General features: G+C 39.5%; 1 protein-coding gene across 9 annotated transcripts in view; it reads left to right on the forward strand.

Annotated features, from left to right (window-relative positions):
- Dync2h1 (dynein cytoplasmic 2 heavy chain 1) overlaps positions 1-25,487 on the forward strand; it is a 333,458-nt gene that overhangs the window by 235,734 nt on the left and 72,237 nt on the right. For 7 of the 9 annotated variants that reach the window (XM_021251564.2, XM_021251565.2, XM_087212338.1 and 4 more), the window contains one exon: positions 5,462-5,578. In XM_021251564.2, coding sequence (XP_021107223.2) covers positions 5,462-5,578 — 117 coding nt within the window. Of the gene's footprint in view, positions 1-5,461; positions 5,579-20,439; positions 20,566-25,487 lie in introns of all 9 variants that reach the window. The other 2 variants (XR_015451638.1, XM_087212341.1) reach the window with 2 other exon arrangements.

The raw sequence follows: 25,487 nt of genomic DNA on the forward strand, positions 1-25,487 counted from the left end.
TAATATATATGTGTATAATATATTTTATTCCTGGTATAATGACTTATTTTCTAATTTTAGGCAAATATGAGTTTGATTACTTTTTGCATTTGCGTTTAAAAGAAAAATAGGTTGGTAAATGTTATCATTCTATGATGTATATTCTTTTTGAATATTTATGTTGAATTCATTAATATTATAAACTTGATTTTTAAACCTATAGGTTATTATTTAGTAAGAAATTTAAAAATGTATCTTCATTTACAGATAGCAATTAAGAGGAAAGTATTAAATACTTTTTAGAATTATACTTCATAGCGTAAAAGGAAAATTGATGAAAGAAAGCTCTTTATTGAATAATTCAGGAGAGTAAATATGGAAGGGATGGAGTTTGAAAAATCACTACTTTAGAACTCTATTAAAATAAGTAATTAGGACATTATTATTTAAGATTGAACCCATTAGATGGAAGGTTGATGGGGACATTTGCAAGACAGGTAATGTTGTTACCACTTTTACCTGGTGATAAATATGTATCACAAAAGGCATTCACACACTGTGCCTCCTAACATGATGCGATAATATGAAGCATACTTTCCACAAGTATTTTAAAAATACATTATCCTGAACCTAATCAAGCTTTAGAACCAACTTCCGATTAAGAGGAAGCACAGGAAAATGAGCAGATTAAATTATGCCACAGTATTGAGAAGGTGGAACATTTTGCAAAATAACTGATTTAATTTAATCTAATTAATGGCATACAGAAAAGGAAGGCAGAAGGACTGCTCTATATTAAAAAGATACAATACATAGCAACTTTATTATCTCCCTAGGGCTCCTGATTCCAGTAATACAGTTGAAACAAATTTTGAGACAATCAAGGAAATTTACAAATGTACTTAGAATTATTTAACACTAAGTGATTTTCTGTTGTTGGAAAAATTAATGGAACCTTTTTGGTTTTGGTTTGGGATTTTATTTTACGTCACCCAAGGAATAATAAGAAAAGGAGACAAAATAGAAATGGATGAGGCAAGTTCAGGAAGTGTTGAGAATTATTGGATGTGAATGATGGCTATCTTTGTGTCTTGATAATGTTCATAATAAAGTTAATTTTTGTATATATTTGAAAATGTTAAAGTATAATTAGATTATAAAAATTTTTCAACTGCAGTGGATATATCTTCTTGACCTTAATTACCCAACTAAATGTAGACAGCTTTCTGTGTCTTCTTCCAAAATGATCTTAGTGGGAGAAGCATGCCCTTACCACTATAGGTATTAGAATTAGAATAACAAATATTCATTATTCAGGCCCCCTGATATAGCATTGCATGGCAGACAACCACTTCAGCTTTTGAACAGGGAAATAGTGAATCAAAGAGGCAGTTTTCATGCTTCTCTTAGAAGACAGTAATTAATCTACACTGGGAATAGAGGAAGGGTAATAAGGAGGGATTACAAAGTGGAGAGAAAACATCGAGGGTGATTAATTTTTTTTTCTTTGTTTTTGATAGTGGTATTTCTGATTGAACCAAGGATCTTCACACTGAGCTACATCAGCCCTTTTTTTATTTTGAGACAGGGTCTCACTAAGTTGCCCAGGCTGGACTTGAGCTTGCACTTCATTCCTTCCCAGAGTGCTGGAATTACAGGTGTACACCACCATATTTGGCTGAATGGTTATTCTTTAACACTAACATCTTCTAATTCTTGGGTAGCATCCAGAGCCAAGGCCAGTGGTGATGCAGAGATAAGCTACTGTCTCCATGTGCACTGACATATCAAGTTTTTCTTTTTTCCTTCCAGAATAACCAATATTTTAATGGCCCTAAGCCCACTTTTTAACTTTAGTTGTAATTCTATGAAATGCCTAACATTTTTATACTTATTTTTCCCACTTTTACAACATTATTGAAGTAATTGATATTCAGTAAGTAGCACATTTTAGACTATGTAATCTGATAAGGTTGGACATATGTACACACTTATGAGACCATCACCACAGCAAGGTAGTGAACATTCACATCAACCTCCCCAATTTTCTCTTGGCATTTTATAACCCTCTCTATTGTCTCTTCTGCCCTATCCCTAGGTAACCAGTGATTTCCTTTTTATCAGTGTAGATTAGTTTGCATTTTCTAGAGTTTTATATAAAAAGAATACAGTTAAGTACTCATCTTTTTGTATGGCTCCTTTCTGAACATAATTATTTAAAGATTTGTCTACTCTGACTTCCATACAGAGTTGGTACCTTTTTACTACTAAGTAGTATGCTATTGTATGGGCATATCACAATGTGTTTATTCAGTCCTTGAAAGATATTTAGATTATTTCCAGTTTGGGGCTCCTAAAATTGACCTGCTGTGAATATTTGAACATTTTCTATCTTTGTGTGAACATTTTCTTTTATCTCTCTTGAATAAATACCTACTAGTGACAGGGCTAGATCATATGTCAGGCATGTTTAACTTATCAATTAATTGCCATAATATTTTCAAATATGGTATATAATATTTTCTTAAAATATAGCTAAAACAGAGACAAGATCTTGTGTGTATTTGAGTACATATCTATGTATGCTAATATATAAGATGTGTCTGTCTTATTTGTACATTTATGAATAACAAAAATATTTTACTTTCATCATATAGGACTATTAGAGCCATTGATTATCCAAACTGCATCAAAGCACTGTGACTATATCTCCTAACAAAAATATAAATAATCAGAATAAAATCAGTAGTCGAAGAAATCAGGATATGAAAATAAAATCAAATGAAGGAAATAGTTAATGCCAAAAGAAAACAAAAATCTTGTGTTCTATCATTCTATAAAGTTGCTATTATTAAATCAAAAAATATTCTGTGTACTTCATCATATCCAGATGAAAAGGGGAAATATAATTATGTACAAGATTTAGTGCCTATTGTTATGTCAACTAAATGCTGGAGTCAAAAGAGAAAAGTTATTTAGCTCAGTTCAGAGAATATGGTCAGGTGGGAGGAGGGGTTTTCATTGGTTTGGTTTGTGGTTAGGGCCTTGGATGATGGCACACTGTGGTGAAAGCAGGTGTGGAAATAAATGGTCATAAATAAGAAGGGAAGAAGTAGGCGGGGACAGAGCTGCTCCTTTTATAACAGTCCTTGCAGTTTCAGGAGAACTACCTCATGTTCTATTGACCTAAGAATTTCTTAGTAGGCTCCACCTTCTAAAGGTTCCACCATCTCCCAACAGTGCCACCCTGGGGACCACACCTTCATTACAGTGGTCTACTGGTGGTGGGGGAGCATTTAGACCTACACCAGAACAGTGTCATACAATAAAAACATTTGTTGCCAAACTGAAACAAAGATAGTACTAAAATATCTTTCATTGGTCTTTGAAATGAGAACAGGTGAAATAGAAGTGACAGAATCGTCTGGTGCTTCTCTACAATTCATAAGATCTGTAAAGATCTCCAAAGGGTGCCAGTAGGGTAACATAAGCTGGTAATAATACATTTCATCTACCTTTGATACCATAGCAGGACAGTATTATTGAGAAAAGTGTTTTAAGTAGTTTAAAATATTATAAACAGAAAGTCATTTTATTTATACTTTATAAAAATGTTAGCTTTTATAGAAACAAACGATATTCCACTCTTAAATCCTTTCTTAATGAGAATATTTTATTATATGTTTGAATTCTCATTTTATTACTCTCTGTTCCTTAAAAATTATAATAGTAGGGCTAGGAATTTAGCTCAGTGGTTCTGCCACCTGCCTCACAAGCACAAGGACCTGAGTTCAATCCCCGGTACCAAAAAAAAAAGTATAATAGTATTAAAGCATGAATACCTCATATATTGTTTTTCTAACATAGAAAACATGACTGTTTTCAGCTGGCATACATTTTTCTTAACATAGTTTTTAGCATCATGTATAAAAACTATTTGTGTTCTTTTTCCTTTATACTTCTTTTTGTGTTCTTATTTTCTGTCATGTTTGACAAATTTAAAATGCAAATAAGTGGTAGCAAATGTTACCAGAGTTAAAATAGCATGTGTTCTAACAACTAGTGATGTTTTGTAGTTTAGCAATGCTGATAAATTAGGTGCTGTTAGAGAGTTCAACTAGAGCAAATGAAAATAATTTATCAGAAAAACAATACCAAACACTGAATCACCACAGTTTAAGACTAGAAAATCAATCAAAAGCTCTGAGTAACTTGAGTTTAAGAGCATGATTGTGGATATTTAATTAGTAGTACATACATTCTGAAAGATTTATAGCCCACATTACAAATTTTGTGAACATAAGAACTTATCAAAATATGAAATCTAGCCCAATTTGTTAAAAGGAAAAACAACTTGCATCTCTCAAAAATTAAAAGCAGAAAAGTAGTCAATGTGATCCAGATGTTGAAGTTTAAAATTCTGCCTTAAGAAAACATATCAGTGGGTTTTCTTTTCATTCATTTTATGTTAGGTCAGCAGTGAGATAGCACAGTTTTAATATATGGTTGAAATATAAAATATAGTCATGGATATCCTACTGATTTTAGACACATAATATCTGCAACACGGTATTTAATATACTTGGCAATATTCTGGGTAATTTTTAGTAAATGGTTAAGGAATTTGATTAATATTCTTAAAATGGGAGCCATTAACACTATTTTTAAGAATGTGAATGAAATGATTTAATGAGAATTATATAGAAGCTAATAAAGATACATAAGTGAGAATTCTAAGTAGGGAACAATTATTTACCTTTCATTTTGATTAATTGACCTATGTTTCTTTCATTGGAGCCGTGTGTGTAAAGGAAACATTGAAATGGCTACTTAAAATTAATATAAAGTGTTAAAATTTAGATTTATGAACAGTTTCTTACCAACCTGTAATTACTGAAAATTGGTTTGCCATTTTATGCTTGCTCTATTATTTTTTGTCATTTTACATTTTAAATAAACTATCTTTGTCAGCATTTTAAAATTATGAAATTTAAATCAAACTGAAAAAGATGGATGTTTGAAACAAATAGATACTAATAGGTTTTAATAATGGGTAACTAAAGCTTTCTGTATAAACAGCTTTTTAAATAAGAGCCATTATAATATCTAATTCTTTTCTGTTTTTTGTGTTTGTTTTGTTTTTCTTTAGAGAAAGGGTCTCATGTAGTGCAGATTGCACTTGAACTTCCTGGTAGCCAGTGTTGACCACAAACTTGGAATCCTATTGCTTCAGCCTTCCGAATGTTAGGATTACAGGAATGTGCTGCCATGCCTGGCTTTATAAATTTTTAATGGTTTTCCCTAACTTTAACTACTTAAACAGTAAAATATGAAGTCAGATGTACAGAGATAATAGGATTAAAACCTATTTATAATATATTTGATAATTATTTGTATAAAATAAATGTCTGGTTTTGTACCTATATTGTTTCTCCCTATTTGGAGTTATTTTCATTTATTGCTACTTATTTTATTCTTTTAGGTTATTTCACAGTTGAAGATCTTGGGCAAATCAGTAACAGCTGGTTCAAAATTTGATAGAGAAATCTGGTCTAATGAACTTTCTCCTGTCCTCAGTCTCTGGAAGAAACTAAATCAGGTTAGTAGTGAGTATTCTTTAGGAATTTTTTTGCTTCATATCCTTTTTGCTAGCATTCTAAACCTATATTCTCCTCTTTTGCTAAAGTCTTACTGTTACCAGATTCTGGTGTTTCATAGACTTTTCTCACCTTCTTGGTGTATTGAACAAAGAATTAGACAAGATGCATGAAAAAGGTAGCAAGGTCTTACATTGATTAATGGTAGGAAAAGAAGTATGCTCTGCAGAGTGCAAATGGACCACTGAGAGAGTTTACAGTGGCCACAAGGTTAATGATGGAGGTCTTTTGTATCCCTCATTCTTCAGGTTGATGTCAGATATAGGAAGTTCTGTCAAAAACTGTCTTGATTTCTCACCAGAAAAATTGAAGAAGGCACTTTCTGATTGGTCCCAGTGCAGGACTTGGGAACTTTATTCTGTATATGTGTCCTGAATCTCCATGATTGATAGGTCATGGCACCTTGCTCAGCCAGTTGGCCACACCCTAATCTCCTGCCTTACTTCTCCATAAAAGACATAAATCTCCATAATTCTTTATGCGATGCTGAGGGTCTGAAGGTCTCTGTCTTCATAGAGCAACTTCTACCTGAAAGGTGCTGTAAGCCCTACCTACTGGGGAGTTATGTACTCTCCAACTATCTTGTGATATTGGGGGTCATTTGCTCAGTTTTAAAATATCTTTCAAGACAATGAGAAAGGAATTACTGTAGTACCCTTGACTTACAAACTCCATTCATGAGGGCTGGTTGTAACTCAAATTGGTCTGGCTCCTCTACAGAGTCTTCAAAGTCTCTCTTGTGTATAATTTTAAGCCAGGCAGGTCTCACTGTTCTTAGACATTGACCCAGGATTTCTCAACCCCACACAGGAAAGGATGTTGTAATTTTCCTTCCAGAACTGTTTAAGGGTTAATCTGTATCTGAGACCATCTGGAAGCACAAGCGGCTGGCATTCAGGTCATAAGTCAAGACTTTGGTTGTAAGTTAAAACTAAAATGCTAGTTGTAAACCAAGTTGTTCCTATGTCAGGCCCGTTGTAACTTGAGGGTCCACTGTATGTCTACATGTCAAAGACTGTTGAGCTGCCTGGTCAGTGGGAGAAAGCTTGATGTATTTGTCAGGAGAGCCATGGGCTGTAGTCTGGATCACCATCTGAAGCCATGAATGGATAAACTTTACTACTAGTTTGAGAATGCAGAGCCCAAATATTAGAAGAAGCAGGTCAGAATATTTCCTGGTCTGTCTTAAATGATGGACTATGACAGATCCAGCAACTAGAAACATTATTTTTCTGTGTTATTATTTGTGACAAGTTTTCTAAGTTTTATTTTCATGTTTCCTATTGTGGATAAAGCATGGCAGAGATGTTTATTAGATAAATTACTAAGGGCCTGAGAGATACAGCCCTAGCAAAATAACCCACATTATGGGTCTAATTAAAAACAGGAGTCTTGACATAGGTGCCCGTTTAAGAATGTGGTGGATTGGGGTCATTAGTGACCTTACTTATCTGAACCTGGAACAGTACTAGTGTCTTGATTTTTGAAGACAAGCCTCAGGTCTTCCAGAGCTTCACAGGAGTAGCTTTTTTCTTTTGGGTGGCTCCTTTTCCTCAGACAGTTCAGGTAGGGCTCTTTATTTTAGAAAGGTAAATTCAGCGATTTGTCTCTGCTACCTTTACTGCAGTGGGTGTGGCAAGGATTACTGAAAAGGGCCCTTCCATTTTGGTTTTAATTGGTCTACAGGAGTCCCATTTTTCCAAGTTTTAATGAGTACTTCATCCCAGGGGCATACACTAGGTGTTCCTCCTAAGCCAGGAGCCAGCAGAACTTTGTTCCCACACAGTTTAACAGCCTGTTGTACTTTCCCCAGATTAATAAGATATTTAAGAGTCTTGTGGTCTCAGGGTCTGCTACCATATCAGAAAATAAAAAAGGTCTCCCATATAATATCTCAAATGGACTCATATTTAGCCCAGGTTTGGGGTGTTTTGAATTCCTCATAAAGGCGTTTGGGCAGTAATTGAAGCCAGTACTTAGAAGTCTCTTGGCTAAATTTTGCTAGAGTTTGCTTTAGGATCTGGCTGCTTCTTTTGACCTTTATGGAGGACTGAGGTCTCCATTTAGAATAGAAATGGTACTTTATTCCTAAATCCTTTGTTGGAAATGGAGAACTCCTTCCATTTTTACTAGTAAATATCTTCCTAGTAAGGGAGTAGGACACTGTGGCACAATTAAAAGGTCACAGTTGAACATTTGAGCTTTGAATTGATATGTCAGACCAGGTGTAAAGAAGTTCTGATTAGGGCTCCCCTCGACCCCAATTATGGCTGAAGATGTTAGGGCAGGTTTTCCAAAGAAGTGAAAGCACAGTAAGCTACTTTTATATCTATAAGAAATTGAATTTTGTTATCCATGACATCCAGGGTCATCCAGGGTTCCTTAGAGGAGATGGAGATGTCTGTAGATAAGGGCATTACAGATTGTCCTAGGCCCCTTCAGTCTTCATCAGAGTAAGAGGTGAGTTTTGGCTGTCCTACCCACATCTCTGGGAGCTGAGATGGTCCAGTGCCATGAGTCAGACCCATCATCCATCTGATAGAGCAGTGCCCAAGTGGTGCCTTGGTATAGTCATGTGTCCATTGCCCAGTTTCCTGGGACTTAAAGCAGGAGCTTTTTCCCTGATTAGCCTTAGATTTTTGCCTTGGATGACTTGGCTATGCTTAACACATTCCTACTAGCTTGAACCATTGGTATGGTACATGCATGACTATCCCATCAGGTGGCATGGGACAGTTACGCATATACCATTGGTGGTACAAGCTGTCCAGCAGGGCAGCAAGACATATGAACTATGGCCCTATTGTGAAAATGTTAAAGGAGAGAGGTACAGGACCCAACCCCTGGAGACATGATGCAGAGCAGCACAGCACAGGGGTCAGTTGGCCATGCCACTGCTGACTCAGACATGTCCCGCATGGTAGAACATATTAAGGAACTGTTTCAGAGAAATGAGAAAACTTCCTGAGTTCCCAACTTCCATCAATGTTTTTCTCACCCCCAAAAACCCTGCTTATTTTCTAGCTGGGCTTGACAATAAATATGTTACTAGATTCTGGGGTCTGTAGACTCTTTCCGTACCCTTGGTGTCCTGGAAAAAGAATTGGATAAGACATAAGAAAAAGATAGTGAGGTTTTACATTTATTCAAGTTAGAAAAAGAAGTATGCTCTACAGATTGCGGGCCAATTAAAGGTAGGAGAAGTATTGTACAGTCAGCAGAGTAAGAGCAGGCCACGAAGAGTTCACAGTGGCCATGAGTTTAATGGCAGAGGCCTTTTGTAGTCCTCATTCTTCAGGCTGATGTCAGATCTTAGGCCATCTTATCAAAAGCCTGCTTGATTTCTCCCTAGAAGAGCTGAAGATAGCATTTTCTGATTGGTCCCAGATGCAGGCCTTGGGAACTATATTCTCCTGTGTCGTTAATCTCTATGATTGACAGGTCATAACCGCTTGCTCAGCTGATTGGCCATGCCCTATTCTCCTGCCTTAGTATAAGTAATCACACTGAAGTCATGGTCTTTGAACTTTCTTCGTATCAATTCATATTAAAGTTAATAGTATTGTAATAGTTTAGTTATTATAAGTAGGTAGTCATGATATAGGAGAAATATAACTCTGGATCTGTTGGATGTCAAATGTGTCAAATTCATGGTCCCACAACATTGAAAAATGAAGTTGCAAACCAAAGGAAGAAGGTAGCATTTTATTGGAAATGAGAGACTAGCTCCTGGATTTCCAGGTGGGGTCCTGAATAGGGTGACCGCCAAGGCCCTTTGTCAGGGGTAATTTGTATAGCAAAGTTACAGTGTGGGTACAACATGGGTCAAACTGCCATCAGCCTATAGGATTACAAGTATAGCTGCTTAGCTAGTATTGATCCAATAGGAAAACGAGTCATGTAACAAGGACACAGTACATGGAAAGAACAAATGCATTTTTGGGAAGGGATAGGTCCAGATGCTCTGGCCACCCACCTGGGTGACTGATGCCCATCTGGACTTACTGGACCAGATGGTGATAATTACAATGTAATCTCAAGTTATCCTTTAGGGAGGCATATTATCCCTAGCCATCTTTATCTTGAGACCCGGTCTTTTTCAAATGCCACAATTCTGATGTCTTCATTTTTCACTGACTTCCTTAGGAGCCCAGTCCCTCTCTGACTGTATATTAATTTGTACCTAATTGAAGGCCTAATGGTGTATAAAAGACAATAAAATAGCCTGCCCAGGTTGAGCTAATTCAAGCAACCTTTTAGTCAAGCAGCTGGTTAGTCAAGCAGTTGGTTAAGTTTAGAAATATAAAAGAAAACACAAAAAGAAAAGATAAAAGATTGAGATCAAAATAGAGATAAGGACTCTTCCCACCAGGAAGAAGGCTCCAGTGCACACTAACAGCTTTAACAGTTCCTCTCTACCTCTGGACCTGGTCTTCAAAGGACTCAAGAAAAAATGTAAGACAACCAGTTTCTCTTTAAACTCATCATCTTTGAGGCAAGCCTCCCATTCTCTACCTATCTATATAAGACCCAGACAAAGAAAACACGACTGTGATATAGGAGAAATATAACTCCCATCCTGCTAGATGTCAGATGTGTCAAATTCATGTCCCCCAAAATTGAAGAATGAATTTTAAGGAATAAGATTAAGAATAGGGGAGATTTATTGAGAGAGAGCTCCTGAGAGACAGAAGGGTCCCAAACGTGGATTGCCACTGAGGCCCTTTGTCAGGGATAATTTATACAGCAAAGCCACAGCGTGGGTACAATATGGGTCAAATTATAATCAACCTATAGGATTGTAAGTGTAGCTGCTTAGCTAATATTGCTCCACTAGGGAAGCAGGTCACGTTGGTTGTAAGGGTACATGGAAAGAATAAAGGCATTTTGGGGAAGGGATGGGTCCAGATGCTCTGCTCACCCACTCACATGGGCAACTGATGCCTATCTGGACATAATGGTCTAGGTGGTATAAATTACAATATAATCTCAAGTGATTGTTTATCTGTTAGGAAAGCATGTGGACCTGGCCATTGCATCTTTATCTTGAGTCTGGCCTTCTTCACATGTGCCTCCAGTCACAATTCTAATGTCTTCATTTTTCTCCGGACTTCCTTGAGGACTCTGTCCCTCTCTGACTATATATTTATTTCTATCTAACTTAGCTGCCTATAATAATGAATTCTTTTCCCTCTTGGTATCCACCAAGAGCTTTTTTGTAGCAGAGATTCAGAGAAACCACCCAGGCTTGCCTTGTGTGAGCAAACAAAGCTGTTTTATTCAGCCTAATACAAAAAAAGCAGCCTGATTCTGATGCAGAATCAGCATAGAATGGGAGGAGAGTACAGACTTAAGTAGAGAAATGGTTCCTAGGAGGTTGCCAGGCATTGGTCAGAGGATTTGTTGTCTCAAGGAGTATGGGGGCAAAGATAGTGTGTTTTGTGTTCCTTGGACTGGGCTGTGGTACAGATGTTTCTTGGAACTGAGGGCTGGGACATGATGGCCTTTCCCACTGGCACCAAGTTTGTTGGTAATGGCTTTTCCAGAGGGCTGCAACGTTTCCCACTGTGTATGATCCTGGCCAAGCTAGCAGGGAAGTGTGTGTGTGTGTGGGGCTATTCCTGTTTCTTTGTTATGAAAGGAAAAACAGGGCTGAGGATGTAGCTCAGTGGTACTGTATCTACCAAGCAAGCACAAGGCGCCCTGAGTTTGATTCCCAGAACCAAAAAAAAAAAAGGAAAAGGTAAGGGAAGTGGGCATTGTTTCTCATGGCTGCTTCGTGCAGGACATGTGGGCAGCATGGACACCTTTAATCAGGAATAGAGTTTTGGGTCAACAGGGCAGTATGGGGGAGTCAGAGCAAGCATTTGTCACATTGACTGATTGGTAAAAGCCTTAACTTGATTTTTGAGAGAACCTTGAGGAGGCATGGCCCAAAGAGGAGGAGGAGGAGAAGAATACAGATGAGAGGGCCAGTTAATGGAAGGAGCCATGTGGTCCACCTCCAAATATCAGTCCAATTGTTGGAAATGCTTTGTCCAGTTTCTGCAGCTCTGTCAGCCTTTTTGCTGCATCTTACTATGCCTAACTGATTTGTATAAGAGCAATGTTCTTCTCTTAAAAAGATGCATAAGCCTCCTTTTTCAGCTCTTAGAAGAGCTCTATAGTTCTGAAGTGTCACTGCCACAAGGGAGTCTAGCTGGTTCTGTAAGGTAAGAATGGAGCTGGCTATTTCTTTGAGACTATTACAGAGATCTTGGGATAGGGAACAATAGTAGATTAAGAAAGTCATTAATCCTGTGATTCCTGTCCCTACAGCAGTGATGATACCCAAACTGACAAGGAGGGGAATTATTATTATTAGGTCTCTACATTATTGGATCAGGGCTCTGATGGCAACAGGCAGGCTCTGGTTTTCCAGGGCAATATCTACCTTTGGGCTGAGGTATGTTAGAGTGCAGCTGCCGGTCCAGTTACTGGGGAGGCATACATAGGTGGATGTTCCACAGGGCCAGGAAATGCCTTGGTTGGATAAGCAGAATTGGTTATTGATGCTGAAGAGATGTGAGAATTTCTTGTTTTCATTCTCCCAGACACCCAGAGTACCTGCCAGGACAGCTCCCATTAGAGGCTGAAAGGGACCTTGACAGGGGATGTTGCTGGTATTTACTGTTCTGTTTTCCCTTTGGAAGAAGAATCTTTTGGTATCTATTAGATGCCATTGTGAGGAGTAGTTAAAGGTAGGCAAGAGAGAAGGCAATCTGAGCAAGTGGGAAACTGGTGACAGGGGGTCCATGGATATACTGTCATGCATGGAACGTGATGGCTGTTACAGAAATCTGACTGTTTGTTAAGCAGTGATGTGGTTGTAATTTTAAGAGGGCCAGAAAAACAGGCTGAATGAATGGAACACATTGAGCAACCTGGTAATTGATATGGTTGGCTGGGGCCAGTAATTGTAACATATAGTTACAATGGTGGGGGAGTAGTAGATGTCTTAGTGTTGAACCGGAGGATAGATTACGATGAATGCAGATGGAGGCTTGGAAGGTCAAACTAGTGTCAGTGGTTATGGGGCTATAAATGGTCTTTGTTGAGCTCTCATATGTGGAGAGGTTAGTACAAGACCAAATGAGTCAGACTTCTCATCCCATCTGAGTTTTTTTGGTCATTTCATTAATGGAGAAATCAAGTAAGGACCTTTTCTTTAAGAGTAGAAGTGAGCATTTTGTTTCATATTGGGGGTGGTATGTAAGGTTGGTAAGGACCGAGACCTGGGGAAGAACTGGAATGGCCATATAGGTGACTGAAGACATAGAGGTACAAAGTCAGCAATTTTTGGCTAAGGAAGGATTGGACTGGTTCAGCAAGGAATGAGCTAACTGCAGCATCCTGTGGAGATAATTAGGAACTTCCAGGAAAAGTGGCTGGGGTACAACCATGAGGCAAGGTGAAGGAAACAGGAGGGCAGAGAGGAGGGGGAGGGGGACCTAGTCAGTGCAGTGGTAAACAAGAGCATAAGAAATGATTTCACCCCTGAGGCAAAAGACAATTGAATTGAAGCCATAACAAGATTGTAAGTAAAATCCACAGGAGAGTGCATAATAGGAACAGAAGGTGTTTAAGGTCCTCTATTATTCATCAAATAGGACGAGGGCAAGAAGTAAGGAAAACAGTTCAATCTTCTTTGGGGAAAACCCACATAGAGTCCACTGAAAAAGGAGGCTTTCTATCCACATAAGGTAGGATTTGAGGGTAGAGGCCCGAGGGTAAAACCAAGTAAGATCAAAGCAGACTGAATGAAGGAATTGGGTGAAGTGGCAGGATATGCAGGGGCACTTAAATGTCTACTGGACTTTTGGTAAGCCTGAGGGAAGTAGTGGAGATTATTTGTGATTTCCACAAGGAGTCAGGTGAGTTATCAGCCAGATACAGCTTCACCTGAGAGCAGTGTACCCATTGGGGAGGGCCTTGTAGACGGACAGTCTTCAGAGTGCTGTAGATGACCAGGACAGGTTCCATCCACTTAGGCTTCAGTGACCAGCAATTTAAAGCTTGAATTATGACCAATTTGTCAGCCAGGCTATCTTCATAAGGCTGGGTGTCGGGAAAAGGCAAGAGAAGCTTAGCAGCATGTTGGATCTCTTTTCAGGATTGTTGCAGAACTGGGAGATAGTCTCCGATGGGTCCAGCCTCTGGGCTAAGGTTTGACCTAAGCAGAAAGGTGTGGCCATATGAAAGTTCAAAGAGGCTGTATCCCATAGGTTCCTAGGGGGTGGCTTGGATTTGAAGGAGAGTGATCGGGAACAGAGAAACCCAGTCTTTATGTAGTTAAGAGTGTGAGTTTAGTGAGGTGGGCCTTGAGTAGGCCATTAGACCTTTTTACCTTTCCAGATGATTGAAGCCAGTAGGGGTGTGAAATTCCTTTGGACACAAAGTGACTTGGATACCTCTTGGGTAATTTGACTAATGAAAGCTTGTCCATTTCCTGAATGAATGGATGTGCAAAGGCCAAACTGGGGGATAATATCAGCTAGGAGAGAGTGGATAATGGCCGAGGCCTTCTCTGAGCTGGTGGGAAAGGCTTCCACTCACCCAGTGAAGATATCAATCCAGACCAGAAAATATCTCAGCTTCCTTACTCACATCATGTGGGTGAAACCAGTTTTCCAGTCCTGAGTTGGGGAAAAGTCCCACTCTTGATCAGTAGGAAAAGGAGGGGGCCTCAGAAAGTCCTGAGGTGTGGTCATGTGGCAAACAGAGCACTGAGCAGTGATGGTTTTACAGTGGGCTTTCCAAGAGTAAAAGCGGATGAGAGACTCAAGCACTTGGGTTAGGGGTTTGTACCCTGTGTGAAAATTGTCGTGAAAAGATGAAAGAATAGCATAGGCCTGCGAAGTAGGAAGGAGTAACTTTTCCCTGACTCAGGAACCACCTGTCTTTGGTGGGGAGAGCCTGATATTGTTGTTCAGAAGAGGAATAGGCTAGGGAGAAGCCAGAAAGGGCAAGATATTCACCCTTGGGCATGTAGAAGGGGAGATTGGCTGCCTCCTTTACGGTTTTGTCTGCAAAGGCTTTTTCATCATCTATGGGGTCTGAAAGTCTCTGGTGTCTCTTGTAGTGAAGTACAGCCACCCAGGTGGGCAAGGGGGCAGTCTGGAGAAGGGCTTTTATGAGTGGGGCATTAATGATTGAAGACCCTTGGGAAGTAAGAAATCCTCTTTCTGCCCAGATGGCAGCATGATTGTGTAATATATAGAATGTATACTTGAATCAGTATAGATGTTAACTTGTAAGCCCTTAGCTAGCGAGAGAGAGCATGGATCATAGCAGATAGTTCAGCCTGTTAAGATGTAATGGATGGAGAGACAGCTTTAGCTTCTGTGGTAGAATCATGGAAGATGAAAGCATATCCTGCCCTGGAATGGGACCTGGCTTGTACTCCCTTTGATGAACCAAGTGTGGTTAGCATTGGGAAGAGGGAAGATAGAAATGTGAGGGAAAGGGGAAGTTGCTAGGTATATTAGAGACATACTTTTGTGTGGTTCAGGCTTTTTAGAAAGAGACAATGTATTGATAAGGTGAGAAGCTATGTTGAAATCAGGGCATAAGGCAATAGTAAGTGTGGGAGTATCCATGAAAAGTACATAGAACTGGAGAGTTCAAAGGGATGGAGAGAAAGTGAGAGTTATGATGAAGACATGAGTCCCTGAAGGTTGTGGCAAGAGTAAAGGAAGAGTGGAGCATGTCTAGTGATTTTGAGTGTTTCTAGGAATAACAGGGCTGCTGTGGTGGCCACCTGCAGGCATAGCAGTCAGCCCAAGAAGATGCAACGGGATGTGGACTGGGACCTTGAGTCAGAACCCCTGCTGTACATCCCCTGTATTCTACTGTATAGAGGCAGCATGGTTGGGTGAGGTCTGGAAGGGCCAAAGAGGGGGCTGTCTGTAGGGCCATTTTTAAGGATTGAAAGGATGAGTGAGGGAAGGTCTTGTTTTCTAAAGGCTCAGTGGGATCACCCTTTGTAAGTTTGTAGAGGGGTTTACTGAGGAGAGCAAAGCTGGGAACCCAGAGAGAGAAGTAGCCTATTATACTGAGAAGGTGTAGGGAGCAGGGAAGGGGACATTATCAGGACCTCTGCCATGGGTCCTGGCCTGTGAGCCACCACAGCATAAGGCGAATTCAAGAACACATGGAAACGAGACTTAGAGTGGAGAAGCTGAGTCTTGAGTCCTGGTCAGTCCTGCTGATGACAGCAAAGACAAAGGCCCCCAAGCACATCCAATATTTATTGAATACAGTCGTGAGAAGGAATAGGGAGTTATGGAGCTTTGAAGGCATCCAGTGAAATACTACCAAGCAAGTGGCATGATGGCGCCAGGCAGGGCTGTCAGGGAGTCAGCACTGCTTATCTTGCTAGGATAGAAGAAACAAGTACAGGTACCAGGCGCAATTAGCAAAGGACTTACAGGTCAGTGAGAAGTGCCTTTGATCCCTTTGTGGTAAATTCAGTGGTTAACTTAGGGAGGTTTCATACAACAGAGCCTAGCATTTGCATCTCAGAAATGCACTGCTTTTTAGGTACTTTCATTTGTATTATTGAAGGCCAAATTGAGTAGGTCTTGCTGTGGGGTTTGGGGGCCAGTCTCCGGCCTCTGTAGTTTTTTTTATGAATGTCTGGGGCCAAATAAGTGATGAAGCTCATCTTAAGAATTAGTTGCCTTTCTGGCTTTTCTGGATCTAGTGTTGTGAATCACCTAAGGGTAACGGCTAGGTAAACCATAAACTGGCCTGGATTTTCATCCCTGTTTTGTGTGGTTTCCTTGAGCTTATCAAAATTAACTGCTTTATGGGTCACCTTACAAAGTCCTTCTACTAGGTAGGAAAACATGTGGTCTTGGTTGGCTAGGTCCCTGGATCCTGCCTGTTAGTTCCAGTTTGGGTTTTCTTGAAGGACAGCTGCAATGCCTACTGGGAGATCAGCCTGAAGGAGATGTTGTTTGTCCCCATTAAGACTAGGCCAGGGAGATTACTCGTTCTAGTTCACCAGAGGAGGGACTGGAGCCAAGGATAACATTTAAATCAGCGCAGGTGAGGTTATATGACTGGGTTAAGTATTGGGACTCTTGGATGTATTGGGTGAGAGCTGAAGAGAAGAAGCCTAGATGCTGATTAATTTGGGAGAGGTTTATCAGAAAGGAACGTGAGCTCTGACTATTCCTTCTGCTCTGATCACTTTTGGGGACAGGAGGCAAGGGTTTGGAGTCAAAGCAAGTAACGGGGGCCAAACTATAATCTGGACCAGGTAGGAGGCAGAGTGGGGCTTGGTACTGCATATGGAGGAGGGCCTAACAGGAGGCCTGGCAAGGGTCTGGCCAGGGAGAGTGTCGGAAGACTCAGGAGAAGGGAGAAAAGTGGCTGCAGGAAGGGGGAGAGAGGGAAGTGGCTGTGCCAGTCATCCTGGCCAGAGCCTCTAGGGGAAGGCAGGGAGTGGCGGTGCCTGTAGCATTGCAGAAGGCGCAGTGAGCTGCCAGGGAAGAGCTAGGTCATTTGGTTCTGTTGTCAGGGAGGACTCTGTTTTGGAGGAGACTGGAAGGGGTTCAGATAGGGAAAGAAGTATTTGAGTAGCGTCACAGGTGCAGCACAGGGTGGGAAGACTACGGAATGTAAAGAATACCTAGACACAGGGTATCTCAGACTATTTTCCCAGTCTTCAGCAATAATTAAGTCCTGAAAGATGGAAAAATCAAAGGTGCCATTTTCAGGCTATTAAGAGCCATTTTCAAGTTTATATTGTGGCCAAGCAGTATTACAGAAATTAGGCATTTGGGCTTCAGATCAGGGTAGAGGTGGAGAGGTCTTAGGTTTTGTAGGAGACAGGCTAAGGGAGAGGGAAGGGGAACAGAGACAAGGAGATTCCTCATAGAGAGATGAGAGCAGCAACAAAGAAAACACTGGACATCTCTTGCAAAGACACGGGGCTGTAATGGGGTGTGTGTGAGTGGCCAAGGTCGATGTCTCTGCAGTTGGCCAGACACCAAGGGAGGACATTTACCCCTCTGGTCAGTTTCATGACCAGCTCTGGATTTAAGGATCATAGAAAGTGAAATGAATCTCTCTGTCTCGGCAGGTAAGGGATTAAAGAGAAAAAGTCCTGGCAGCTAAAGGGTTAAGAGAGAGAACAGTCTCTGTGGGTGAAGGGAAGTGGAAAGAGGGGGAAGGCTGTGAGGCAGCTGTTGCAGTGGCAGGGAGGGCGGAAGCCAGGCAAGAGGATTAAAGGGAAGTGTCTCACTCAGTTTGAAAGAGTTCACAGGGACTGACATGCGGTCTGAGATTTGGTCTTCGGAATGGATATCTCTGAATGGTCTCATCAAGGCAAAGGCTGGAGATAGGGCTAGAAGCCCTCCAGAGAGGGTTGTGTTATGCCAGGTTTCAGCACCACATGTAGTGGAGTTGTGGAGAACGTAGAAACCATCTGGGCTTGCCTTGTGTGAGCAAAGGAAGTTATTTTATTCAGCCAAGTGCAAAACACGCAGGATGACTCCGAGTGGGAATCAGTATAGAATGGGGGGAGAGCTTAAGTAAAGAAGTAGTTGCTAGTAGAGAGGCAGTTGCCAGGCATTGGTCAGAGAATTCATTGCCTCAAGGAGTCTAGGGGCAAAAACGGGTCAATTTGTGCTCATGGGGCTGGGTGGAAGTACAGATGTTTCTTGGAACCAAGGGCTGGGATATGATCACCTTTCCCACCAGCACTAAGTTTATGTTACGGCTTTTCCTTTGGGCTGCAAAGTTTCCCACCGGATGTGACCCTGGCCAAGCTGGGTGGTGGGGTGGCCACAGCTGTGTCATGGCCTTGGGCATGACGTTTTTTACTTCTTTGTATTTCCAGTAATTGCTCTCCTAAATTCCTCCTTTTGTCCTCAAATTTACTCTTCCATTTTGGGAGACAAAGAACTCATGTTTATACAAAATTAACTGTTTCAATATTTACCCTTTCTCTAACAAAATTCACACATATTTTGAGTTCTGTCCATTACCACTTCATTTTCTGTCTGGTTATTTGGCAATAACCATTTTCTCATGACTCAGTCAGCTTCTTGTTACAGTGGCTGAGCCCATTTCCCATGTTTCTTTGTTTTTGTTTTTTTTTTTCTCTTTGGTACTGGGGATCGAACTCGGGTTCTTCCACTTGCATAGCAGATGGCGAAACCACTGAGCTAAATTCCCTACTCTTCCCATGTTTCTTTAATTGACACCGGTAATTTTGTATTTTCTGATAATTTTGTAGGTCTATGAAATTCAAAAAATGTGTTAACATATATAAGCACATATATTATTTATATATTATGTCTATTCGTAATATAGTTTCATCTAAGAATAATAAACTATTTCAATCTTTCACTTAGAGCATAACATGGAAACTGAATGATTTGAATAATTGAAAGTTTATCTCTTAAATAGAAACCAATAGTAAAAGTCATCTTAATAACTGAAAAGAATCAAGACATAATCTGTCATCAGACAGGTTGCAAGGGGGTTCTTCACAGTGGAGATGGAGGACCTTGATTTCACCCCACCCATGAGACAGGTTCTTCTTAAACTTCCATTACAGAAAATGAATTTTGAAGACATGCCAGCAAGAATGAGATTCATAAGGCAGAATTTGAAAGTACTTACTTACAGAAAAAAGGGCCTTCCAGAAAGAGAGGCTCATTTGGCCTTAAGCTGTGTTATCACAGAGACTTCTGCAGTGAGTTCTGATCTCCTGTCCTATGTTATGGCATAAAACTGAGAAAAAAACCCACAAAAACTAAAAGACATAAAGAGACAAAGGATGACCAATGCTGATGCAACTAGCAAAGGGACTGGTCCATCCAAACCACTGATTTTTATTGGTAATCAACTGGGGTAAAGGTGAACTATGTGTTAAAAGGGAACTACATGAGAGGACATACAGTCATTCAGTTACTATGGATACTAATGCAAGCAAGGTTTGTAAAGGACAAGACAAAGCATTCTCAAATTAGGAACAGAATTGACAAAATATAGGGTTGTAATCAGAACTTTATCCTTCTAATTAAGTTTTAATTGTGGGAATGAATTTGGGTGTGAGTTGCTTTGACCTCAGCACATAGGCTTCAGCCCAACTCGCTTCTCAAAACAAGCCAATTGAGGGGTTAACTCTTTACTGCCTGCACTGTTCTGTTTACAGACTGCTTTGGCCAGAATCAATATTGCAGTCCTCTACAGTGTGTGTCTAGGGAGTGAAAATCTATGGAAAGAGGTGGGTGTTATCAAGTAGCTTGCTTCTAAAAAGTGGCTCACCAACTAAACCTTACTGGGTTCAGGGTTGCTCACCTCTCCTTCTGGAGTTGAATTCCAAGTTGTGCTCATCTCAAACAAAGAATTGAACTGAAGGAGCAAAAAGCAGTGGCAAAATTTATTTGAGAAAGTAAGAGTGAAGAATGGGAGAAAAACTGGCTCTATGGAGCCTGCTTGGGTCAAATAAATAGAAAAAGAGGATAAGAACAAAGGTAAAAGTACATACTGTGTCTCAGAAACATAGCATTGGCTATCATAGAAAGTTATGATAGCATCACCCCCCATGGCTGTCCAAATCTCAGGTAAACCCACGAAAACTTCCACATGTGGGTCCTGAAAAGTGGTGCTGGGATCTCGCAATTCAGGCTGACATCAGGTCTAGGCCATCCTATTAAAAACCTGCTTGAATTCTCATGTTAAGTCCATATGCAAGGCTTTGGGAACTGTTTTGCACATGTATCCTGGATCTTGTAATTAACAGGTCATGGCTACGTCCTCAGGCAGCTTTTGCGGCACCCTAATCTCCTATCTCAGATGGGCAGCTCCCAAGTGGAAAGGTAATGGCCCATTCTAAAGGTGAAAACATGGTTTGCAGCTAAAAGTATAGGTAAGCTTTATTATGTCTTTTGAGACCCTCACAATTTTTTTTTTGAGATTCCTAGAAGAGAAAAATATTTGGATAACTGGATAACTCTTATCCTGAAGCTGCAATTTTCTTAAAAGTACAATTCTAAATTTATAACTTTGACTCTTCTCTATCTTTATTTCTTTTACTCTTTTAATGGATCTTAAATCTACAATCAACAGATATCTGTTGTACACTTTCTTTCTATGTGGAATATGGACTTCTAGGGTTCGGGTAAGATTGAAGACTACTATATAGTTCTGTGGCCTTATTTTCTTTTAATTTCCCTGGGGTCTACTTCTGAATTTGCACTGGCCATGTTGTTTTCACCAACAACATGATCTAGCCCAAAGCATAACCTTTATTTCTATTTTTTACAAGAAAACCAGTCATGAGATTTTGCTCTCATTACTGAGTGTATGTTCTTCTAACTCCCTTTCCTTAGACTTTAGGGTCCTTACTGTTCAAAAGAAAGGCTTGAAACACTTGGGAAACAGAAATGAATGGAAACAAGGAGATTTATTCAAAGCTGGCCCTAAAGAAGATAGAGGAGCTTCTTTGTTGCCTCAAATCTCTATCTTAGGGCTCTGGGTCCCTAAGGGGTTTAATGAGACAAGAAGGGGGTACAGTAAGACAGTGGACAGAAAATCTCTGCGCTGGGTAGGAGTCTTCTTCAGAATGTACTCCTCTCTTGTAGCACTCTCCTTTTTTTCCTCATCCAAGTGGAACTGGATCTCCACCTCCTGGGACCAGCATCTGCATTTTCTTTTCAGAAAGACACATACGTTTCTCCATGACAATTCATATGCGTTGAGAATAGGGCGCATTACAGAGGCCTCTCTTTAGGAATTAGAATACCATGTGAAAGGAGTGGATCTTGAAAGAATAGGGACAGGAATTGGGTCATTAAAACATTATGGGAAAATATTTGAAAGGGAAAGGATTTTATTAAAAAATCTTTCTCTATATAGCAGCTCTGTTACACTTTGAATTATATTCTTTGAAATTTTTATGCTTCCTAAAGTGACACTCTCTTGTATCCAGTTTCCTAGGCTGTATAGTTTATTCTCTCTTACTCTACCTGGTTTACTTTATGAAGCCCATTTGATTTTATTGCTGCCATACACATCCCCACCTCCACTACTAAGATATATACATACTTTGTTTGTAATTGTGAGACCTTTTTTTATTACATAAAGAAGACCATGAATGTGACTTCAAAAGCATAAATTATTTCCCTTCTAAAACCCAACCCAAGAATAAAAACTCAGATTACTTCTCTTACTTTCCCCAGCCTTCATTTGAAATGTTCATAATAGCCCATAACCAATTTTCTGATGTTGGATTTATGCCTTACCATACCTTCATCTGTATTTCAGCTTTCCTATTGTTGGACAAAATACCTGACAACCATAAGTTAAAGGAGGAGAGGTTTATTTGGCTCATGTTTTCAGATGCTACAGTTCATGTTAGCAGGCTCCAAGGCAGAAACATCATGGCAGAAGGTCGTAGCAGATCAAAGTTGCCTAGTTTGTGGTGGCCTGCATGAGAGAACAGCACCAGAACAGCATGAGAGAGGAAAGGGCCAGGGACCAGGCCCCTTCCATGACTCATGAGATACCTAGAAGTATACTTTAACTATCCCTCTACATAGCTCTGAAATCAGTCAAGTTGATAATCTAGCTTAACTGTCATACTCTATCTTATTTCTCATATATTATAGAATAGAAAAAAGTGAAGCCTTGGTAGAGTAAAATATTGTAATAAAATATCGGAAGAATGAGATATAAGTGTCATTGAGATAAGTGGGGGCAAAAACAGATTATAGAATGTGTTGCTGAAATTTTTATTTAGATGTAGTACAGTTCAAGAAATCAGTAGACATTCTACATGAGTCATCATTTGGAAGGGGTTAGGCCAGTGTGGTAAACATATGACACTTGTGCTGCAGTGGGCTGTATCACTGAAAGATTCATTTCTAAAGGGTTTTCCATCATTGGGTTAGGAAGATAAGGCAAAAAGAGGCAGGGATTTTAAATATTTGTTAAGGTTCCCACTACAAGTAATAGTTTGGTTTTCTTTTTCTTAAATTCTTTTACTGGTACATTTTAGGTATACAACACATTTACATTTCTCATTGGGAACTTGTACCTTTACAACTTGAAACTATACCACAAAGCTACGTGTTTTTTTTTTTTGCACTTTATTAAATTCTTTTCTTTGTACATTGTAGGAATACAACACAATTACATTTCTCACTGGGAATTGTAACTTTACATAATGCATCTTGGTTCTTATTTTTTCCCCATTCCTAGCCCTCCCTTCACACCCTCCACCCTTCCCTATTTACAAAGACTTTATTTCCATTTTTCCCATTTCTCAGCATTTTTCCTTTCCCTTCTTTCCTTTTCCCTGCCCCTTCCACTACCCCTACCCCTTTGGACCTTTTCTTCCTATTTTGCATTATCGATTATTCATTCTAATCATTGGTACATTTTAGGTATACAATATAATGACATTCATCATTGGAAATTTGCACCTTTACATAGTCTCTCTTGGTTATTTTTCACCCTTCCCCAGCCCTCCCTTCAACCCCTCCAGTCCTCCTTATTTACAAAGATTTTGTTCCTATTTTTCCATTTTCTCATATTAATCCCATTCCCTTCTTTCCTTTTCCCTACCCCTCCCACTTCCTTCCTGTTTGCCCCTTTTCTTCCAATTTCACATTACTTATTATATGTTTTACTCCTTATTTACACTTTCAGTTTCTCACACCAGAGAAACTATTCAGTATTTATACATGTGTGTCCTATTAATTTCACTGAAGAAAGAGTATTACCTCAATGTGCATCCATTTAGCTATAAATGTCTCTAATTTCTCATTTTTTATGGCTGAGTAGTACTCCATTTTATAAAAAACCACATTTTCTTGATCCAGTCTCCAGTTGATGGGCATTTGGGCTGTTTCCAAGTTTTAGCTATCACAAACTGTGCTGCTATGAACATGGGCACACATATATCAATATGGTATGATCCTTTTAATTCTTTGGGGAAGATCCCCATCAGTGGAATAGCTGGGTCAAATGGGACTTCCAGTCCTAGTTCTTTGAGGTATCTCCATACTGATTTCCACAGTGGTTTCACCAGTCTACACTCCCACCAGCAGTAGAGCAGGGTTCCTCTTTCCCCACAGCCCCACCAGCATTTGTTATTGGTTGATTTCATGATAGCAGCCATTCTTTCTGGAGTGAAGTGGAATCTCAGCATTTTTTTCATTTGCATCTAATGCAAATAATTTTGCATCATTTGTAAATAATGACAATTTGACTTCATTTCATATCTTTATTGCTTTTATTTTGTTCTCTTATTTAATTGCTGTGGCTAATGTTTCCAAAAGTATATTGAACAGGAGTGGTGATAGTGGACATTCTTGTTTTGTTCCTGATTTTAGTGTGAAGGATTTCAGTTTTTGACCATTTACTGTGATATTGGATGTTAGTTTTTCATAGATGGCTTTTATCAGTTTGAGGTAGAGACCATCTATTACATTTTTTTGTAGGGTTTTTATCATAAATGCATGTTGGATTTTGCCAAATGCTTTTTCTGCATCTATGGAGATAACCATGTGGTTTTTGTCCTTGGCTCTATTGATATAGTGTATTACATTGATTGACTTGCGTATGCTGAACCATCCCTGCATCCCTGGGATGAATCCCAATTGGTCAGGGTGTATGATCTTCTTGATGAACTTCTGCATTCTATTTTCCAGTATCTTATTAAGGATTTTTGCATCTATGTTTATTAGTAAGATTGACCTATAGTTCTCCTTTTCAGTTGGTCTTTCTCTGCCTTGGGGATCAAGGTGATGCTTGCTTCCAAGAATGAATTTGGGAGTATTGCTTCCCTTTCAATTTCATTGAAGAGATTAAACAATAGTGGCAATAGTTCCTCTCTAAATGTCTTGTAGAATTCAGCAGTGAAGCCATCAGGGCCCGGGCTTTTCTTAGTTGATAAGTTTTTAATTACATTTTCATTTTCATTGGTTGATATTGGGTTCAGAGTTTTTAGGTCTTCTTTGTTCAGCTTTGGTAATTCATATGTCTCTAGGAATCTGTCCATTTCTTCTGTGTTGTCCATCTTATTGGAGTATAGGTTCTGGAAGTAAGTATTGATGATCCTCTGTATTTCTGCTGGGTCTGCTGTAATTTCACCATTTTCATTCCTAATTGCATGGATTTGGGCCTTTTCTTTCCTTTATCTGACAAGGTTGGCTAAAGGTTTGTCAATTTTGTTGATTCTTTTGAAGAAGCAACTCTTGGCTTCATTGATTTTTTGTATCATTCTCTTAGTCTCCATTGCATTGATTTCTCCTCTGATCTTTATAATTTCCTCCTTTGTATGAGCTTTGGGGTTGTCCTGCTCTTCTTTTTCTAGAAGCTTGAGGTTCAGCATCAGGTTGTTTAATTGGGCTTATTCTGTTTTCCTAATATGCATATTCACTGCTATGAATTTTCCTCCTAAGACTGCTTTCATTGTGTCCCATAGATTCCAATATGTTGTATTGTCATTGTCATTGAATTGAAGGAACTGTCTGATTTCTTCTTTAACTTCCTCTGTGACCCATTGGTTATTCAGAAGTGTGTTGTTCAATTTCCAAGTGTTTATGAACTTTTTTGAGTTTCTTTTGCTATGGATCTCCAATGTCATCGCACTATGTTCTGATAATATACAGGGGATAACTTCAATTCCTTTGCACTTACTTAAACATGTTCTATGTGTGAGTATGTGGTCTATTTTTGAGAATGACCCATGTGCAGCTGAGAAGAATGTGTATTCTGATTTTGTGGGGTGGAAGACTCTGTAAACATCTGTTAAGTTCATTTGTTCAAGAGTTCGATTGAGTT

Source organism: Heterocephalus glaber, unplaced genomic scaffold, assembly GCF_053883595.1.
Source record: "Heterocephalus glaber isolate CG9 unplaced genomic scaffold, H.glaber_assembly_v1.0 deba00001429, whole genome shotgun sequence".
Lineage (NCBI taxonomy): Eukaryota > Metazoa > Chordata > Mammalia > Rodentia > Bathyergidae > Heterocephalus > Heterocephalus glaber.